Source organism: Varroa destructor, unplaced genomic scaffold, assembly GCF_002443255.2.
Source record: "Varroa destructor unplaced genomic scaffold, Vdes_3.0 BEIS01000004.1, whole genome shotgun sequence".
Taxonomy (NCBI): domain Eukaryota; kingdom Metazoa; phylum Arthropoda; class Arachnida; order Mesostigmata; family Varroidae; genus Varroa; species Varroa destructor.
Genome location: NW_019211457.1, coordinates 25,186,827 through 25,207,414, shown reverse-complemented (window position 1 = coordinate 25,207,414; position 20,588 = coordinate 25,186,827). Strand labels below are relative to the sequence as shown.

General features: G+C 42.4%; 2 protein-coding genes and 1 pseudogene across 2 annotated transcripts in view; 1 reads left to right on the top strand and 2 right to left on the bottom strand.

The window, feature by feature from the left end:
* Pino (protein pinocchio) overlaps positions 1-20,588 on the bottom strand; it is a 117,085-nt gene that overhangs the window by 91,815 nt on the left and 4,682 nt on the right. The gene's annotated exons all lie outside the window — the stretch shown is intronic.
* On the bottom strand, positions 2,209-4,144 carry LOC147755999 (large subunit ribosomal RNA; annotated as a pseudogene).
* Positions 14,878-20,588, top strand: part of LOC111250098 (UPF0415 protein C7orf25 homolog) — a 34,361-nt gene continuing 28,650 nt past the window's right edge. Inside the window, exon 1 of the mRNA XM_086987338.1 lies at positions 14,878-15,075. Coding sequence (XP_086843464.1) covers positions 15,040-15,075 — 36 coding nt within the window. The 5' untranslated portion in view covers positions 14,878-15,039. The remainder of the gene's footprint in view (positions 15,076-20,588) is intronic.

The window sequence follows — 20,588 nt, the reverse complement described above, 5'->3', positions numbered from 1 at the left end:
AAAAGCTGCCCGCCCATACGGAACGTTTATCAGTGTACTTGATCTGCTTGACTTCAACCAAGTGTGTTTTATATATATATACGTATTAAAATGGTACTAAGAATAACATTCTATACTTTTTTCTGGAGCCTGGAGAATATGGAAGTCGCAAAAGAAGGTTCCACGCAGAATCTCTCAATGAGGCTTGAGCGACCTTTGTGGTGAGTGTCCCTTAGGTTACCAGTACTGTTCTACTTGCATACGCTCGTTTACTTGATCCTACTGAACCAAAAGCAGATCCTTCGCGTTCGTTTTAGTTTCTCATCACCCTATTTGGCCTAGTGTAAGACCTGGAGATTTAGCCTAACCTTGTTGTTGCGAGCAGCTCGGTGCCAGACAAGATGTTGAAAGTCAATAAGAAGCAATGTTTCTAAGCGTTTTTCTTCCAGGTAGCGGAGGATCTAGACTCCTATTTTTTTTTAACAGAAGGCAAGGAGCTCGTGTCTAGCTACATGTACGCAGCCCATCGTAGGCGGTTTACGAGTAGTCTGCCAGCCATTTTTCCTTAAAACAATCCTCGTCGATTTCGATTAACCACAACGGCAAGATACCTCTTCTAAGTCCGAGATGATATATCTGAGCCAAGAAAACCTCTTTCAAAAGTCCTCTCGTCTATAGAGTCCTTGCCGTACGTAGCACAAATATCCCAAGCTTTTAGATTTTGGCGAAAAGCAAATCAAAAAAGATGCTGGAAATGCTTGAAACAAAATCGATTTTTAAGGTACCGACTCAAGATGAAATTATAATGAGTTGAAAAAGGGAAAATATATATGCTTTCGGACAGAAGAAAACAAATAAACAGTGGGTAGGTAATAAGGGAAAGTGAAGAAGGGGTTCCCCCTCATTCACGCATCAACCTTAGAAATATCACAATATTCAACACACGATATCGTATCGTCACATAAAGCCATGGACTTTCAATAACGTCTTCTCGCTCATCGAGTCGGCCCTCCAAACCGGCGAAGCATTCTCAAACAATCTCAGACAGAATCTTACGCGTCTGGGGTACCGTAGACATCTTAAGCCTCTATCTATTACTACGCCTCTAGCTCCTGTCTGTACCTTTTAGCGGCCGTCTGTTTTATACCTTTGTATATATGACATTTCAGCATTTGTTAATGACTTAGTAGCTCTCACAGTATACATATGTCATCACGCACCAGAAACCTAGCAAATACTATATACTAGTCTCGAGCTGCCTGCCGCTTCCTCGGATTAAAATTGCCCCGAGCCTCAGAGCTTCTCTTTTTTCACGCAAACGTGCTTTCTATATTTTGCTTTATTCAGAAGCAGTTATCGCGTTTGCCATCACAGTCGTCATAATCTTATTATTGCAAATCAGGACCCATTTCGGGCACCGGAGGGTAGAAGTACGGTAAGGTATGCAGGGCAAGGCAGCGAGCAGACCCTTTAGACAAGCACAATCGCCATAATATACTACGAGGCAAGGTATCCTTGATCTTCTGTACTCCTGAAGACGATGCTATGTATTAAAGCTGCAAGCTTTCTGTACAGACCACCGCGGCGCAATACCGGCTGGAATAGTCTTATTAAGCAACTGCTTATTTTGGATCGATCCGTGGTTTTAGGTAGTTATGACTGGCCCTGGATCGTTGGGATAATGTCACCGCTGTTGGACCAACGTACCGCGAACGAGGCTTGTACCGTGTGACCAGCACCGGCGAGCGGCCATGATTTGAAGACCGCAGTGCGAATAAATCATATGTCACCCATATACCCATAGACACGCAAACAGACATTAAATAGTATACGGCAGCAGGCCGATCGCTCGATGTTTTTTGTTTCCTTTATAGGGCAGCTGCTAGAACGGCATTCGCTAACATCGATACGATTTCAGCTGTATAGCATACATATGTACACAACAGCTTTGTAGCCTCCACAACAGGTTCTTGCATAGCTATGCTGAGCGAACAGCTGTTTAGCGTGGAACAAACTTAGTTGGCATCGCGCTGCGAAGCGATTGGTAATTGTTAACGGATCGCTGGATCTATGCTCTGTAGCTATTTACAGTTACTTCTGCTGCTATTTCTCTAAAAATAGTAGTGTGTATATATATTTAAATACGTATAAAAAATACCGTGTACCTGTTAACGGTCCAGTCAATCACGACCGTGGTCAACAAAAAGTATACTCTATGAAGAGCAAACCACGAGATCGGCGTATCTCCGCAAACTCGGACTGATGCCTTATCGAATGTCAGATAATTATGCGTTATATATATATCGTTATGACATCAATGCGGGCCATTAATTAGCTAACGAGGCACTGGGCTACTACAAGAGAGTTATACCTACTTTCGCCGTTTACTCGCGCTTCAAAGAATCTTCTCACTTTGACATTCAGAGCACTCGGCAGAAATCATATCGTGTCATAGCCAATTACTGGACCTCACAATGCCTTATTTTAATAAGACAGTCGGATTTACTCTGTTGATAATTTCACTCATATCAGCATTAACCGAAAGAGCTAATGTCCATAGACACAACTTCGGTCATCATTCCGATAGACATGAAGTCCATCTGATGACAATATAATGTCTTGATTACTTCTACTGTCAACCTTCGGAGTTCACATTAATCTAGACACTAAAAGCTTCACACATTGGAGACCTGCTGCGGATATGAGTACGGACTGCCACCAAGTTTGAGAACCAAGGGAATCAACCGAACAGCTCTAATATGAGCAGCTTTGTGTCACCCTTACCCAAATCTCAAATTTACTTCATTCCATGGGCATCAGTGATCCAAAAAGAACAGACAACTCTTCCTAGCCTATCCCTTGGTGCTTTTGAACGTAAGTTCAGCCTGATTCCCTTTTGCCTATAGTAATGACACATTATTATACACATTCAACATATGTTCCGTCGTAAGCTTAAGACCGACTGATCAACTACTGTTCACCTGGAACCCATCCCCAACTTCAGTGCTCAAGGTTTTCATTTGAGTACTATCACCAAGATCTGTATATGCGACAGCTCCATATAACTTTACAGCAACAGCCTTCGACGCTATGACGTTATCTTCCTACTCTCTGAGCGCTCCGATGCGTCACACGTCAGAGGTTGAGTATAAATAAAATGCTATAGCGCAACCAATTTTCGGAGCTAGTAACTTGGCAGATGGGTTGTAACAGACTTCTTAATGGATTCCGACTTCCATGGCCACCATCGAACTAACACCCTTTATAGATCTTATGCGCGTTTCAGTTTCTGGCATTTTAACCTAACTTACAACGCCAGTTCTGCTTACCAAAAATGGCTCACTAGCAGCGCTCTTCAATCAAGGAAGAACAATCACGCCCATCAAAGGTTTGAGAATAGGTTAAGGCTCACCCGATACCTCTAATCATTGAAACGGGATGAAAGTGTACGTATACGCCTGATATCCTGAGGGAACTTCAGGAGGAATCAGCTGCTAGATGGTTTGATTAGTCTTTCACCCCAGTCAGAATAACTTCACACATCCGCCAGAGTTTTCTCTGGCTTCACGTCGGCCAGGCAGAGCTCACCATCTTCCAGGTCTCAAACATCATGTTTGGAGTCTACAAATGCCAGAAAGCACAAGTGGTTTATCATAGAAAAACCGCAAATATCATATACGCTTGCATTTCACTTCGCTCTCGGGTATTAAGACCCAATGTCTCGCGGGCCATTTGAACCCCTCGGTCGGTTTTTTAAGATGGATCAAATACTTAATGATGGCGCACTGCTTACGTACGGTAACATACTCATGGCGACAAGGAATAAACCAAATCGCAGATTTAGTAAACGCAGTCCCCAGCTGTCACAGGGCTAAACTACATCGGGTAGATGACGTCCAGCATAGAGAGAGCATCGCTGTTTGTACAGACTGTCTCACACCGATGCCACATCGGCATTTCTCAATGATGACTAGTTATATACAAAGAGATTCGTGAAGGTTGTTCAGAGTTCCTGTTTATGTTTGGTTTTTAGTGTTTGCAAGATGTAATTACGTAATACAGCAATAAGCCTATAGTGAATTTTAGTTTTCGACTAAATAACGCAATTTTCCAGTGCTTATTATTAGGCTTTATTTGGAACGTTGCCGGTGTCTCCTTTATCAAAACGCATAAATGACAGGTGGGGACCCGAATAGAGTAATACAGTATCTAACCGATTCATAGTTTGTTCTTCGAGTGTTATAAAATTCGTTAGGAAGTACTTGCCGTGGCGCAGAACTACTAATCAATGATTATCATTTAATCAGTTGCCGTTGTTATGGCCAAAGGACCAAGCCAGCACGGAGAGGCCTTAATGATTGTGTATCCACTATTATTAGGTATTAAATCTGTATTGTAGAATACTTTCTCGACGGGTACTATTTTCTAGCCAAATAGAGATATCATCTGATGATGATATAATGAAAATAGCAACCATTAACAACATAATTATCGTAGATATTGAAACTTTTGTAGCTACAAGTGATCAGAAACATTCATTTTGTCTTTATAGTTTGTGTTCATCTGTATTGAGCTGCACCATTTCCAGTCGTGCTTCTTTCTCGTAGTCTATAATGATTCACAGGCGAAGAGAGGATTTTGCTCTCGCTTTATATATAAAGGGAAAGTCTCCGCACTGACACGTTGGTCTCCTCTGTAATGTATCCGATTTTCTGTCCGCAACAGTTCCGGAACTAAACCTGGTAGTACAAACGACTGACCGACACTCTGAAACTATGCGGCAGCTCAAGTTCAAACCCGCTTAAGCCCCGCATTTCCTTCTCTCTATATAGATATCGTAGTTCTCTTCCACAGCGGCCCAGCCGACACGGGCATTGGAGTAGCCCGGTGACTAATTGTAGTAGAACTTTTGCAGTTTTTTTTTGTGAGCTAGCAGCGTGAAGCGATCTCGCGGATCATAGCGGAAATAGATGGGGCCATCGAAACATCAAAGGCACAAATTATCCTCCTAAAGTTTGCACTGCGCCATGTACCTAGGTTATATTATTGTGATACACGTTTAATACAATAGAACGTGGATGCGTCGTGCTTGCACAGAATATCGTTAGTGGAGAGTACTCAGAATATCCATCGATTATCACAACTATCGTCTCCAATCCCCTAACGACGGCATTCTAGCTACAATATCATTACGTGTTACCCCATCACCCGCTGAGTTCGGCTCAATTTAATGCCACTCAATCATCATTGCGTTTTTTTATTAGCGCATCAGCAAACCTCCATTGCAAGTTCCTGTTAAAATCGCCTTAAGTTCAGCCTTTTCTATTTATAGCCGTAGTCATCATTTTAACGTGCCCACACTGAGCTCGCATCCATCTTGTCTTAACGATAGGATTCTAATTTTGCTCGGTATTCCATCGAACGTCAATTCCAGATGCTGTGTTAATATGCATCGATAATGGGAGCATATATCTATTGGGGGACAGAGCAAGTAAACAGAGCGGCGGTCAACTATCGACAGTCGTCAGAGCCCTTTAAAATAAGTTTCGTTAGTCTAAACGTGCTTGTTGCTCGAAACCTTCTGCTATCTAATAGTATATTTTACTATGATAGCGGTAGCTGTATCGCAGGGATTCAGAGAATGCTGACCTGTTTCATACGCACGGTTCGTTTTGGCTACAACGATGCGGGCGGTTGGCTGGTCATGAAAAAGCGAAAGGGGCGCTATGGTTGTGATGATGAAAACGGTGGTGATAACGCGCAAATCTAAGGGCTGCCCTAATTCGGCTTTGACAAAGCCTAATTCTAGAAAGCGTCTAGTTCTTCCAGACGCCACGACCAATTCAATGGATATATAGACCACCATGGGAAAAGGCCCGCATTTTTTCCTCAACTCGCCGAATGGCGAGCTGGCTAACGCTCTGGGTGACTGCAATAGCAACAGTCTTTCAGCACCCTCCTTCTTTATGCCGCATCCACAGTATTGCATCTGCATCTTGCTTAAGACAGGTAGCGGCACGACGGTCAGTGGTCCACTCATGCACAAAGTGTTGCCAAGCAACTTGCTCTTCCATTCGTTGACAGTGTCATTATCCATGTAGAATGAATGTATCCGAAATGCGCCATGGGCTGAACATCTGTTGCCACTGAAGCTCCTGGCGACAATCGTGTTCTTGTTCGTGCGATATGAGTGAAATGTGGGCAGTGATATAGCTGCCGAGCTGATTTACGAGTCTCCTTCGGCTACTGACTGGCTGCATTCGAAAGAGTGCCGGAATCGTGATCTAGTCTTGCTTGCTTCATATTATAGGAAGGTACCTGAAAAGGTTACACGTGGCGGTTGCTGATTGCTGGCGTCATTGAGATGAGACACATGCGTATTTGGTAACAGATTAGACCATGGGAGAAAAAGCCTTGAACCTACTACTGCAAATTTACCATTGCACAACTACGATAGAATCGAAGTAATAACGGTCTTTAGAATACGTAATATTGTATAATCATATTCAAACAAATATGGCGATAAACAGTGTTGGGAACGTGTCTATTCGGCTCCTGTGGACTTAGAGCTCGGTTAATATCCTAGGCGATGAATTCTCTGAATGGAAGGCTGTTGAAGACAACAAATCTAGCTAATGTTAACGTCCCCAGCTGTGATTGTCCATCCTTCAGAGGACCGCAACAAAGGACTTTAATAGTCATTCGTAACCCTCTCAGGACAATATCTATAGAACAGGATGTATATTAACAGCCTGAAGTTTTTTTTACATGCCACGATAAAATATATAGAAGGAATTTCTAATGCCAATGTTTAGACGCAGCTATTGTTAAATGATAAATAGACTGACAGCTTAAAAAGGCACGGAAGTGTTTGATGAGCAAATTGGGCAAAGATAACTAGGAGGCGTTACTTGCTTAGCCGGTCCCGCTCTGTGACAATCAATGAATCACTTAGAACCGTTCACGAGATGACCGGCACACTAAAAAGAAACAGTTGAGGTGGCTGATGCTTCGTACTACAGCGCGCAATGGCAAAACGGCCGCTTTTGCTTCTTATCCGAGATGGCTCTATGCTGGCAGTCTGGTCGCTAACAACGTTATCCAAGGCATTTGAACTTCTCGAATAAGCTGAGAAAACAGTTTTACCTCTTCCGCATAGTGTGTATAACACCAGGTTGATTGGTGACAGGCCATTGATTATGGCGACTGTTTCTGCTGTTGCCATCGTAACAGCAGTCTAGTCAGGTGTGAGTTTGGGCCTTCGATGCATGACCCCTCGCAATGTAACTTTTCCCCGTGAGCGATACATTTTGAGCAAATACTCTTGAGTCAGTGGTAGGGTTCAACACTGGCATAAACAGAACACCGGCGCAAATACAGGAGTGTATATATAGACAATGCATATTCGCTACCAGGGACTAACACCAATTCAAATACACCGATGGCCGAAGGGAACAGATGATCATAACGCGCATTCGCCCTGCGCTGCTGTAGATGTTAGAAGTGTACGAATTCCGCTCGTCTGTGAGACATTCGTCCGGCATGATTTTGCAAACACGATATAACTATAAACTTTTGCCCTGTGATTCCCATTTATTCATTTGTATTTAGGTGAAATGATTGGTATTATTATTGTGCATATATTGCAAACGATGTATATACAGGCTAGGACCTGTATTCTTATCTTTACTATTTTTTACTCTCCTTAAATTAAAAGTGAAATTTTAATTTTTTCATTTCAAACATCCCTAGTGTTCTTCTATTCTGTTTGCTAGTTGTCTACAACGTTGCCCAGATAGGGCAAGTAAGCTTGCGTTGGCTGGTTGATAGAACTACTCAGGATGACTGTCCAGCGTTGTAGGGTGGTTTCTTGTCCTGGCCAACTCGCCTTACGCAATAAATCCTCAAGCTCGAGGCTGCCCAGCTGAACCCCCTACCTCTCCGCGTTCCTTGAGTAATCTCCACAGAAGACAAGAGCGCCACTCATGGCGGTCTAGCCAACTATTTTGAGTGGGTCCGCCTCGTATCGTGCGCATTGAGTGCATCAGGAAATTTTCCACTAGTCTGGCATCGTCTCCGCCGTCACTATAGGGGATATCCTACGTATGTCTGCCTGCACTGCCCTTTCTGCCTTCTCCCCCCGACTCCACGTCTTTTCCCCTGCTTGAAGTCACGTGGCCGATCGACTGACTAACCTTAAGCGCCTTTATGTGGAAGGTCACTTGGGGAAAATACGGAGCCTCGCAAAATATCGCCATCGCTTATCTCCTTACGACTAGCTACGATCCTAGTCGACTTGCCGCCCGGCAAACTACATCCCTCAATTCTATGTGTACCGTCGCTGTCTGTTCCTTTAGGCACCCTTTCTAGGTCGAGAAACCAACGCCTCCCAAGTCTATGCTTCAGCTTCATAGCATTGAACGAAGCGGCAGTCGCTACTATAAGGGTAAGCCACACGGCGCTTTCGAATGTACGAGTTCTTATGACTCGACATTATATTACACATGCTAGCGTACTACACATGTTGGAGATTTCTCCATAGTTGTTCGGTATTGCCGTCGTTGTGTTAACTTAGGCCCGGGCATCGGCTAAAGCCAGCCTCTACAATCAGCTCAAAAGATCGTGGCAGTTCTTGATAAAAACAGAGAATTTTAAACGTAGTTAAGTATAAAAAGATTCACAAGAAAAACAGGCATGCGTGCGTTTTTTCCCACGCGCGGAAGCAGTTACCACTGGCTAATAGAACAAAGAAGTTACTTCACCGTTAATGAGTACGATGCACTTCAACGCCGCGCCGTTTTTCGTGCTAGTAATCGTACAAATGGATTAACAAATATTTAAAAAAAAAATAAGACGAATTAAAAATCGAAGGAACGTAGGGAAAAAATGTAAATTCATTAAAGATAATTGACTGAGTTGACTCGAATCTGTAGGCGGTTTCGACAGTTCTTAATACTGTTTACATACATTAATCAGAGCGACGTCAAACGATCGCATGACGAGAAGGAGTCGTGTCCGAGATGTAGGTAGACGCTGTTAGGAAAGCAAACGCTGTAGTTCGATCGTACCCTTGAACATCGCTTGTTTGTGTCGTCCAACGTGTGTGTGCTACTCGGAAAAGGACGTACTAGAGAATTTACAATAAACGGTCTGTTCGGGCACGCGTTTGGTTAAAGGTTCTGTGTTTATTTTCCGGCTGCCAGCAAATGCAATTATATAACAACTGGAGCCACACCGTTTCCTCTCACCATATATACAATGATGATTATGGCATTACGTGATAAACTGCCATCTGGTTTCAAGTTGCTGCGCCATCAGGACGTGTCACAGGGATGGCTGTCGGTAAACTTCAGTTTATACAAACGTGGGGCAATTACTCCGTTCAGATGATGCATCATGAAACACCACAAGACCACGTACTTTCTGTGAGGACGGCGGCACTCCATCAACTTCTCAGACGTCGTGAAGCTATTGCGAAAAATTTTAAAAAAAAAACCCGCGAAAGCATATGAAATAGTACAGGAATCATAGGACGCAGGTAAAGGAGAATACTCGCACTCATTAATTTCAAATTTAACTCAGACTCTAAGATCACTAAGCGGTAACAATTATACCGACTAGCTGTTTTTTGATGTATTTATAAGGAATGTTTATATTCGAGAATTGCATAGCGTTGCCAGCCAAGTTGCTGAGGTCGCTTTTGACACATGCGAAGTCGCAACACAAATCCTAATACGGTCAATTAATATTTAATGAAGAACATGTTTCCCAAGTTCCCAATCTTGGGGAGTAGAATATGGCCTGAGACCAGCTGCGCAGTTTTTTTGAGTTTTTTTTTTTACCATTTCGTTATATTCGTAATTAGGAAAGAGAAGCTATATAGAAGGCACAGAGAATTCCTTTCGTTCTTCTGGCCTTCTCAGCAAGAAGTCACAATTCCCAATATGTTTTTAAAACCACCATGTCTTTTTTTTTTTAAATAAATTTAAAATTTTAAAATATTCCACTTTGCAACACTATTTTTGTCCAGCTTGACACTTGACAGTGGTCCTGCGTACCCTCACATGCTTTTATATTAGGCTCAATATCTCCAAGTCTTTTTCAACAAAACAAGAGAAACATTTTCAAACAATTTCTCCTGGAATTACTATAATACGATTGCACAAAATACGCCGCACCGATTGCCACGTGGGGATGAGGACAGCATTCTCTCGCTTTTGAATACGAATTCTCCATACAATGAATGTATCGTGTAAATTATGTAAATGGTCTTTTATGCTGTAGTGAGTACGCCATAATTCTACATAAACCCCCATAGAGATCTGGTCATTGTCACATATACTCACTGTTGTGAAGCGTGAAGACCATATTTTAAAGGAACTTTGGAGAAGTAGAGCGTACCTAATATTAAGTCACTTATGTATATGCAATAACAATAAATTCAACCTTAATCTTCGCAGTGGCCAAACTATATTCGCAGCATTCACAATAAAAACATAATATAGACAGTACCTTCTCCTTCTGTCCCATTAGATAGTATAATTACCTCATTGATAGGTGCACTTGGTTCTTCGCAAAGTTTACTGAAATACTATGACAATTCTGTTTTCTCACAAAGTGCAGATTCTGTTAATGTAGTAGCCGTTAAGCAATAACGGTACCATTATTTGAATTGTTTTTATTCCTAAGTAAAAGTTGTGTTGAAAAAAGCTAATTGAGTTCAGCACCGGCTGACCCTCCTCAAGATCAGCTCGCAGTCATTCCTCGTGGTCTTCAAAGGCTAGTCGAACTCGTCGTTCCCGATACGGATAATAAAAATATGTCCCTTCCATACAACAAGATTCAGCAACGAGTCATAATAATGGTTACATTTTGCTCCACGCTTCGCTGGCGTTCTTGCAATCTATGCTACCTATTCATTTTGTCTGAACCAGTGTAACGTCACACCGTATACCCGTTTGCGTTGCAATCAACTGGGCAACATTATCATTTTCTTCGCCATTTCTAGTATTATTCTAGGTTATCCAAAGGTCTCAGCTGACGTTGGTTGTGTGTGTAGATTTCCCTCTTTAAAATGGTGCGCGAGGAGTTATTTTACTGACGGAAAAAAGGTGCAAAACGAAATTCGAACGAGGACCTAAATACTATCACCTCTCAACAAAAATGAAGGGCGACAGCAAAAGCCAAAAAGGAAGCGGCATAGGGCTACAGTGGCGGTATTGGAAGACTTGCATCATGCGATCACGGAAACCCCACGTACCATCTTGGAACAAGTGGTACCGCCATTCTTGATTATTTTAGAGGACTCATTTTTCTTACTTCCTGGTTTCTGGGGTCTAAGGCAACGGTAACAGTAGAAAAAAATGTATGACATTCTCAAGAAAGACCCTGATTCCCCTAAATCAGCTTTAAGCGAGAGGCTATTCTATAAGGAGCACTTCAATCACCCCGGATATGCCGTACAGCGGCAGCATTAGTATCGAAAAGCTGCACATCTGGAGCCAGTCTCTGGTGGACTGGTAACTTACCTGCGTCGTAAAGGTAGACATGTTCAGGTTCGACAGCTGCCGTAGACGTAACAGTTTGTTTTGTTCTCGGAAGGGCCACAGTTCTTTCAAACACCGCTTAAAAACGATAGTTGCATTTATAAACATTCACTAAAACGTTTCTCCCTATATAAGTGTACATGGAATCCGATAAATACCCGTATTTTTGTCTTCTAGTCTTGGCTTGCTAATTTATTGCAGGAAATGACTAACAGTTAATTGGCCGTTTTCCCATTGACCGGAAGCAATCATTAATGTTATCAGCATGACTGCATAATGGTGCGTTCTCTTTGGCGAACGGACACCGCTATGGTGGCTCTGTGTGCTGTCGGAACGTGGTGATCCTTGTATTAATCTACTCTTCGAGTGTTTGGGGGCTTGTAATCGTACAGGTTGGCTTTAAAGCTTCAAGCATTTGCACGAGTTTTTCAGGTAAATTTCATTTTTATTACACTCAAGTTATTTGCTTACGCTTTGCTTTTTCGCGTCGTCTTGTAACATGAAGTATGCCCCTTGCGCAAGCCAAATAACTTCTACATACGTATATCATTACGCTTTTATTCGCTTGGGACATGAGAACTTGCGTTTCAGAAGGTGATTTTTCCGCTACCTTCATTATAATCCGACATTTACGCAAAACCGGCAATTCAGTCCAAATAACCATAAGGCACAAAATATCTACATCGAGGTTCTTGAGACAAAGGGAAATCTACGAATCAAGGCGTGAAGTTTCGCCATAACAAACGGATGAAAGAGCTTATCGCATTGATTAGTTTAGTATCCATTGCTCATTTAGCAAACTGTGCAGGGCATACATCTGCAATGGTTACTATTATATACATAGCTAGACTATTGTGTCTCAAATACTAACGAATATCTGTGCCTTTGCCTTTATCTGTGCCTGTGTGTTTATAAAGTCAATTCTACATAGTTTTCGATCTTAAGTCGCCTGTTAAAAACGATAGTTGCACACGAGCTTAGCTATCGAACTCTAAATAAACGAAAAATTAACATCTGCTGGAAATAAATAAGAAAGTACCATTATAATTATATCACCATGTTCCTATAATGGTCCTAACACGAATATCTGTAATTCATGCCATGACGTACCATTAAAAATAGAACCGATTAAATTGTACGAAATTTGTATCGTAACGGTTTAAGAAGGTGCTAAAAGAAAAGATCAATGATGTAAGCAATTTCCAACCATTGGGTCTACATGAGGCAAACGCTTATCAATAACTTTGAAGATACGACTGACGTTTATCCATTTTATCAGCAATTTTACCTTTCTGTATCGATCAGAGTGACGTTCTTTCTTCACAGGCAATTAGTTTTCGCGCTTGAAAAAAATTTGCTTAAGACAAACGGATTGAAAATTAAGCCAGCTGTTACTAATTATTACTTCGAACCTCATATCACATTGTCAACAGATATAGCCTTAAATGGTTAGTCCGAAGAAGATCGTGAAATATGTAAAAACCTATATAAGTTTAACGTCACCAAACGTATTTACCGCCACAAGAAGTCGTGCTTTTCTGCTTCAAGTAGACGCATGATCAACTCACATTGTTCTACAATTTGATATTGAAACACGTACACCATACTTGGTAACCTGTTACTGTGGTTTCGATTCCCTCATCTAAAAAGATTTAGGTGAGGTGTGTATGTAAAAAATGTGGTACTGACACTACGTTTACCCCTTTACGTCCGTAAAATGAAAATATATATAGTAGCAAAGCACCTGTTCTACAATGAAACAATAAAGTTTCTAGCCAAAATAACTGCCCCACGCCTACGTGAAGGCCAGTTACTTCGTTAGTTAGGGATGATGTTACAAAAGTAGAACTTGCAGATGCAGACTTTACAGTTGTTGACCTCAACCATCCGCTGTTTGGCGGGATTGCTGCCGTCGGAGCGATGCCAAGGACGGGTAACTCTCGACTATCTCATTCACAGATTGCAAGGGAAATACGAATCGATTCACACTCTCGGGACAAACTTTTTTATTTTTCCATTTTTTGGAACAGTTTTTATATGGTTTACAGTTTAAACATTTAAAAAAAAATGTTTTTATAAGTAACATCATTTCTATTTATTAACTTGAATAATGAAGATTGGGCGACCTGTTCACTGAAATTTTCAAATCATGTCATAATCGTGTAAAGCTAAAATGATTTAGAAGAACAAAGTCACACTGTCATTATGATCATCTACAATCCGCTTCATTCAGATTCAGAATTTGTTCTTCTAACTACCAGCTTCATCTGTACCAGCCTTCAGTTCACATTAAGTATTCACGATTAAATAAAAGGGCGTGACCGCAGCTCTCATTATTGGAACACTCATTTCGTAAAGGGGGAGACAAGATCGAAACGAATAATTACTAGAGCTAGTTATCACGAAACATTAAACAACAGAAACTACATATTCTAACTCGTCAGCTTTCAGCCTTCTTCCTTACCATTTAACACTGACTTGTTCACACCTCAAGAACTTCGGCAGGTCAGCTATCAGTATCTCGATTCAGGCTATCTTTTCATAGTCAACCTACATACAGCCTATCTGGCTTGAGGCATTTCCACGACCAAATGAGTACTATCCGATCTATTACAACTGAATTATTGTATCGGTCCGCCCGTGGGACCACTGTCATCATTATAGCCAGCCCTCAGCCCAGGTGCCGCTTCGCTATTGTTAAAATTGTTAGCGCAGCACCCATTTTTTGTCAGCAGCAGAGGCAACAGCATTGATGACGACGAAGTAAGCAGTTTCCGTAGTACTCGCAAATACAGCTATTCTCACCTCGAAAAAAGAAGCACACGTGCTATTGGTTGCCAAGGGTCATGATAACGGTGGCTAGCAGTGCCGGCCAGCTATTGATCCCGCCAAGCGTACACCACGGCTGACGACGCGTCAGTTACGAGCGTAACGGGATTGCTTCTGTAGCCATTACGAAGACGGCGTTGTCGATAATGATGGCGACGTCGCGGCGAAAAACGTTGAAGAAAACTTTCACTTTAGGCGAACACCGGCGTGGCGTCAGCAGAAGCCGCGAGTGGCCACGACGCCAGCCGTAGCTGGCCATAGCTACGGCTGGCAGTGACCGCTGAACGCTAAATCTCGAAGAATTCCGTTGATCTCTGCCGTTCTATTCGTAGAACAAGTGGTACATCCAGTCAGCGCAACAAGCGCGCGTCGCTGACTCATCGGCCCAAATACGCTGTAGTTCAGCAGTCATCGATGGTTGACGATGACGCAGCCGGGGGATGCATTGGAGGAAAGCACATCAGCCGGAGCCAACGAAAGCCATGGCAAAGGACCGTCACAACGCAATTGAGCTGCATCGCTTTGCTGGCTCGATCTGTTTGTTTGTGTGTTTAAGCCGTTGTGCTATGCGCGGAACCGCAACTGACCGGCAAACTAAGCCAGCATTTGGCAAAGACAGATTGCTTGCGATACTACACAAGACAACAATGATGGCAACGGGAATTCGTCTGAGTCCTTTCCCGGGATGCAGCGACAAAAAACACTTGTCGTCACCATCAAGGTATGTACAACCAATATCGTAAAGAAAATAGCAAAAAATAGAAAAAGAACAGCAGCGGATGACCGACTGCTGGCTAGAGGCAGTCAACGCCATCGCAACTGTGGCTACGCAGGTGTTCAGTGGCGGTTAAACGGCATCTGTTCCGTTTTGCAAATCAAAAGGAAGATCCGAAAAAGGAAGCCTGCTTCAGCGGCAGGTGGTTGTACGCTACTTCGTTGCTGTCATCGCCGAATTTTTTTTTCGTATTTTCTTTTTCCTTCTTGTCAACCCTTAATTTCGAAGCCGCCACCGCTGCTGCTGCTGCTAGTTTTAACCAAATTGTAGAATTATTAGGAATACTTTTAGTTGTAATAGTTAGCAAGCGAAGCGACCAAAGATCGTACACGCGAACTCACAACCTGCTAGAGCCTATACTAATCTCATAGGTAGAAGCATCAGGTAGCAGCGATGCCCGGTGGGTCGACGCGGTTACTACTAGTTGGAACGGTCTGCGACCGTTCGCCCCTGCCGTAAACGAAATCGCCAGTTGAAACGTTTGACCGCAAACGTTGCCGCTGCGATCAGTTCTGCTGTGAGCTAGAAACAAAGATATTTTTTTATTCGGACCTTTATAGTGGTGCTAATAAAAACAACGACTGCCTTGAGTGATACTAGTTCTGCGTTTGCTAATGTCGACTCTAGCGGCAGCAACGTTAGCCTCGTCGATAAGAGCTGCAGCACTGGCGGTAAAGTCGGGCTGGCCGAAGGATCCAACACAGACAAAGATCTTCGCCGGCGAACACAGCTGATCGAGCTGGAGGCACGCCAGAGGCTGGTTGGATAGCGGCTGAAGTGGGCAAAATCGCCAGGTAGTGACTGGTTCACCCGGTACAGCCATCTACATCCGTCCATATGATTGACTAACCGATTAGTCCATCCGCACGTGAACTACGTGGACGTGTTAGCTCTTCCGAATGTACCGTGTACACTTACAGCCTAAAGCATATGAGGACTATTTTTATGAAGTCAAGTTACCAACTAGAGAAAAATTGACAACTCCTGCGGCCAGACACAACCTTTTGTTTATATAAAGTGGCGTCTAAGTTTTACACGGCTTTGCTGACGACCTTTGTCTCCACCACCTGGCTGAGAGGTCAAAGTTATTCAGTAATCATAGTGATGTTTAGGGAATGTGGAAAGTTTTGTCTTTTTTTTTTATTATAGTACAACTAATGAAAAATATCACAATCCAGGCACACAGTACAGCTGTTAGCAGTGACAATTGACTCGCCAATGTTTCCCTCGTTTTCCATGTTACAACGGACAGAAGAAACCCGCAGCGTGCCTTAACATTTGCTGATCAAGGATGTATGCTAGATTTCATAATATTTGTACACATGCGAGTTTCTATAGCCAACATCCTCCTGAACATTATAATAGTATAAGGAAAACAGTCATTTAGACTTAGTATAATAGCACGCAGAAGAAAACGCTAACAGGAATTAACAATGCTTTAATTGAAATTTGTATTAATACTTCCAAACCCAACCACCTAACAGCCAGGTATATATTGACAAACTTAGAGGATGAAGTGTCATTTGCTGATGCCTTTGTACCTTTTGCAATGAAACGAAGCTGCTGACGACGCAGAACAGCTGTACTGGGAAAACACAAGATGGGCGTTTCATGTCAAAAGGAAGTGCAACATGTATTGACACAACCGTTCAACTGACCACAAACGAACTAATCTGATCGTGACGTCAACTTTCTAGACGCCATCACAACGACATCCGGATAAATATCTAGGATCCGCCATCAGCGGCCATAATATAATAATATCGTACAGCATTAATAGCAAGAGAAAATCATACTTTCCACTGTTCATATTGAGGCCTTCTACTCAGCGTAGCCCGTCGACCATCGAACTTACTGCCAAACCGTTTACCCGTAAAAAAATGTAACATCAACAAATTACCGTCACAAGATGATACCAGGGATGAATTTATACTTGCATTGGTTTTTATCTGACATCTTTGGTTATGGCATTTACTTTAATTATAATTAAAATTTTTAACAGCTTTGCAGTGGTAGATTGGATGCTTGATGAGGCCAAACAGCTTCGTTAGGAAGTCAAAAAGAGTTCTTATACTCGTGAAACTCTCACCATGTGTGTACCACGCAGGAATCGTGTAAAGATGGCGCCTGATACTTAGCAAAATGATTGTTGATTGTTACTGGTAATCTATCTTTTGCGTTTTAAAGTAACCTCTCATTTGGTTAAGTTATTGTTGTTTCGTCGATCTGCGGTGTTCTTGAGTGTAGAATTTGTCATCGTCATCTTAGTCGATGTCAGTCCAGCCAGTCGATAACTGCCTTTTGATTCCGTCTAGTGACTAAGGAAAAAATTTGCACTCCACAAATATGGTTCGATTATAGAAGAACATGATATAAACTCGCGGGTTAATGTCTACCTAATCTAACCACCCTTCTATCAGAACACTCTTGTGTCCTTAAGATATTATACTAGGCTCCTTTTTATAAGACTTCCCATTCCCTTTACGATGCATACGCGTCATATGGGATAATTGGGCACGAAACTCCATGTCGCTTGTTCATAGGCTGCGTCTAGATGTAAACAGATTTTTGGATGGAATTCGTTTACATGCGCTAACAGGAGCGTCCATCATGGACACGCTTATTCAGTTTAGCAGCCATATTCGCCGATACGTCGGCTTCAAACAGACGCTGGAATCGCTCGGCAGTAATTTTCGCAAGTGTCTCCTTTAAATGTATGAATAATTTCATAATCATTATAAGTGAAAGATGCACCTTTAGCCTCTCTAAGGTTCCATTTATGCTGCACATAAAGAGATTTAGCAGTTATTACACTTCACTTTGACTATAGGCCGGAGTCTTTTTCCGCTTACCATTTAATAAAACCCATTGCCTTCTCTTCCTTTGTTTCCAATTGGCTGGATCCAACGGCCATCTTTCGACGACCATGGGAACATGGTCGGCCAGAGCGTTGTCATGTTCTAGGATGAAATGATTTTTCAAACGCTAAATTCACGTCTACATACCGTCTTATATGACGACGTCGTGAGGGAGCCATTGTAAGTAGCTCACTTACAATGCCGTCTGTGCAGCGTTATTGGGGTTAGTGAATACACTGTTATTACTTATTGTAGTTTTTTGCCTTAATGAGATCGCGTAAATAAAAGATTAAGGGCTAAAATGCACCTAAACCTGCAGCTGACCGCCGATGCTGCTGCTAACGGCGTCACTTACTACTGCACAGGCACTGCTATACCACTGTAAGCGTTGCTACGATCATAACCAGTAGGATGTTGTAAGGCTCTGTTGAACGGCCATCGACCAAGTGGCGTCCAGCCGAAGATCATTCGTGGCATCGGGTGACCGCGTCGCGAATTCGCCGTCTATCGTAGCCGTCGCCTCCTGTCATAGCACTCGCCACAAGCAACGCTCATGTCCAGCAACAGCGAATTCTTGGCAACAACTCAAGTACCCTCACTCCTCGATTACACCTGAATTCCGCTTCTTGTCGCTGCCGAGTGTGTATATTGCATGCTGGTCCCCTTGTAAAATAGGGATGAGTGAAACCGACGAGCAGAAAAATGGCTTCAGCAACGTTTGACGGTAAGACAAACACTAGCGATATACTATGGCCGTACGCATTAGAACGGCAACGGATGAATGAATGGATGAATGTAAAATATCACCTCGCTGAATTTGCATGGCTTCTATGCGATCTCCTAATATGAGCCGTCTCGCGTCGTTCCGAAATTCAACGATTTGTTTTGTTTCCATGCTAGAGACTAGCTTGTTGTCAAGACCTTGCTCTCGGTCTGAAGTACTGAAGCCAACACCAGCGATAAAGAACCGCGAAGTCGACGATCGCCTTTTGCCATCCAGTTTACTTCTTGCCTTCTCCGCGAGCAACACAGTACACGAATCTTAATGAAATAGATTTCCCATTAAACAACAATCGTCGATGCTGCAATGATTTGCCGAAGCCAGTGCATTAAGAACGCACTTTCTTGACGGCCGTGAAATCATCACCGAAATGAAGGGGGCAATCGGGGAATTTCATAACCGGTTGGTTGTTTACATTGCGTATTTCGGGAGATCGAAATCACCGAATAGTTCAACGATTGTTTTCGATAGCTACTTTTTCGGCAACAGTTGCTCACTATTAAACTATTAGGCTATGGAACGCGTTTCAATGAAAAGGCCCTTCGAAGGAGTTACCCAGGGATCCATGCACGGAAACTACAATCAAATCCCAACCGTTCTCGTAGACTATCAAAGGGTAGTAGCAGCAGTAACTGTACTGGCAGCTGTGAAGGTGACTACGCATCAAATAAAACGAAACTTATAATAAATATAGTGTCGATTGCACAACAGTCGTCCGCGAGTTGGCCACTCTGCTTGAAGCGTCTGTTCGTATGTGACGCCTAGGAAAAACGAAAGGGTTACGCTATAGCAGTGTTTGCAGCTGACAAACATTAAACGTTCGATTTATCTCATCAACAGATTCCTATCGGAGATTTCATATGTTCAGATACAGTGGCAGTAACAAGGGAGAGCGAAGCCATACGAATGAGGAACGATTCTTAGCTGTTCGGTGATAGATAATGGCCAACGGGACAAGTGAAGCGGGCAGGCCGCTTTCCGAAAAATCAGCCTTCTCGGTTTTCCACACCAATTTCGTAAATTACAATAATAATTATATTCTGCATAGCTACTGTGATCTGCTGCATCAAAGCTTTGGCGCTGAGCTAAAAAAATCTTGATACGGTATCACTAATAATTAGATCACCTAGATTTGAATTTAAAAAAAAAAGTTTCACGATTTTGAGTGAAAGTTTCTTGATTAAAGTGAGTTTTCATGATATATTGAATTGTCGTTGGATTTTCTGGAGAAAGATATTAGATCAATTGTTTTAATAGGTCCTTAGCAATCTTCTTACGATATCTACCAATGCCGGATTTATATCAATACGAGTTGGTAAGATATAGCCGATATTTGGCTGTCGTCTTTGATTGGCCCAGGAATAACTTTGCTTTACTACTGAGCATAACCTTTTTTTGCAGGAAAGTTTTTTTAAAAAGTTTAGCATCAAAACCTCGCATTCGTTGTTTTTATAATGGTTGTGGTCAAATCTTCTTTCAATCCCTCTCAAGCCCACACATCGTAATTACGTTTTATCATTAACTCAGTATTTCCGCAAGAACTTGTAGGAATCTTTCACTCCTCTGGACAATGGCTGATCAAGTATCTTCGAGCCTAAGCGGTTTCGAGCTTCTATTTTATGACGTTCTACAATCTGGCTTATCGAGACTCGCTGACCCCATCGTTGAGTCGATACAGGTTTGCAGTATGATATACAAAAGCTTAGTACCCACATCGTGAAAACTTCGACATTATCTAAACACACTTCACGTAACGCAATGTTTTAATAGCTAACGTTACGTAAATACGTATGAATATGTTATTTCTGGAAATTATGACG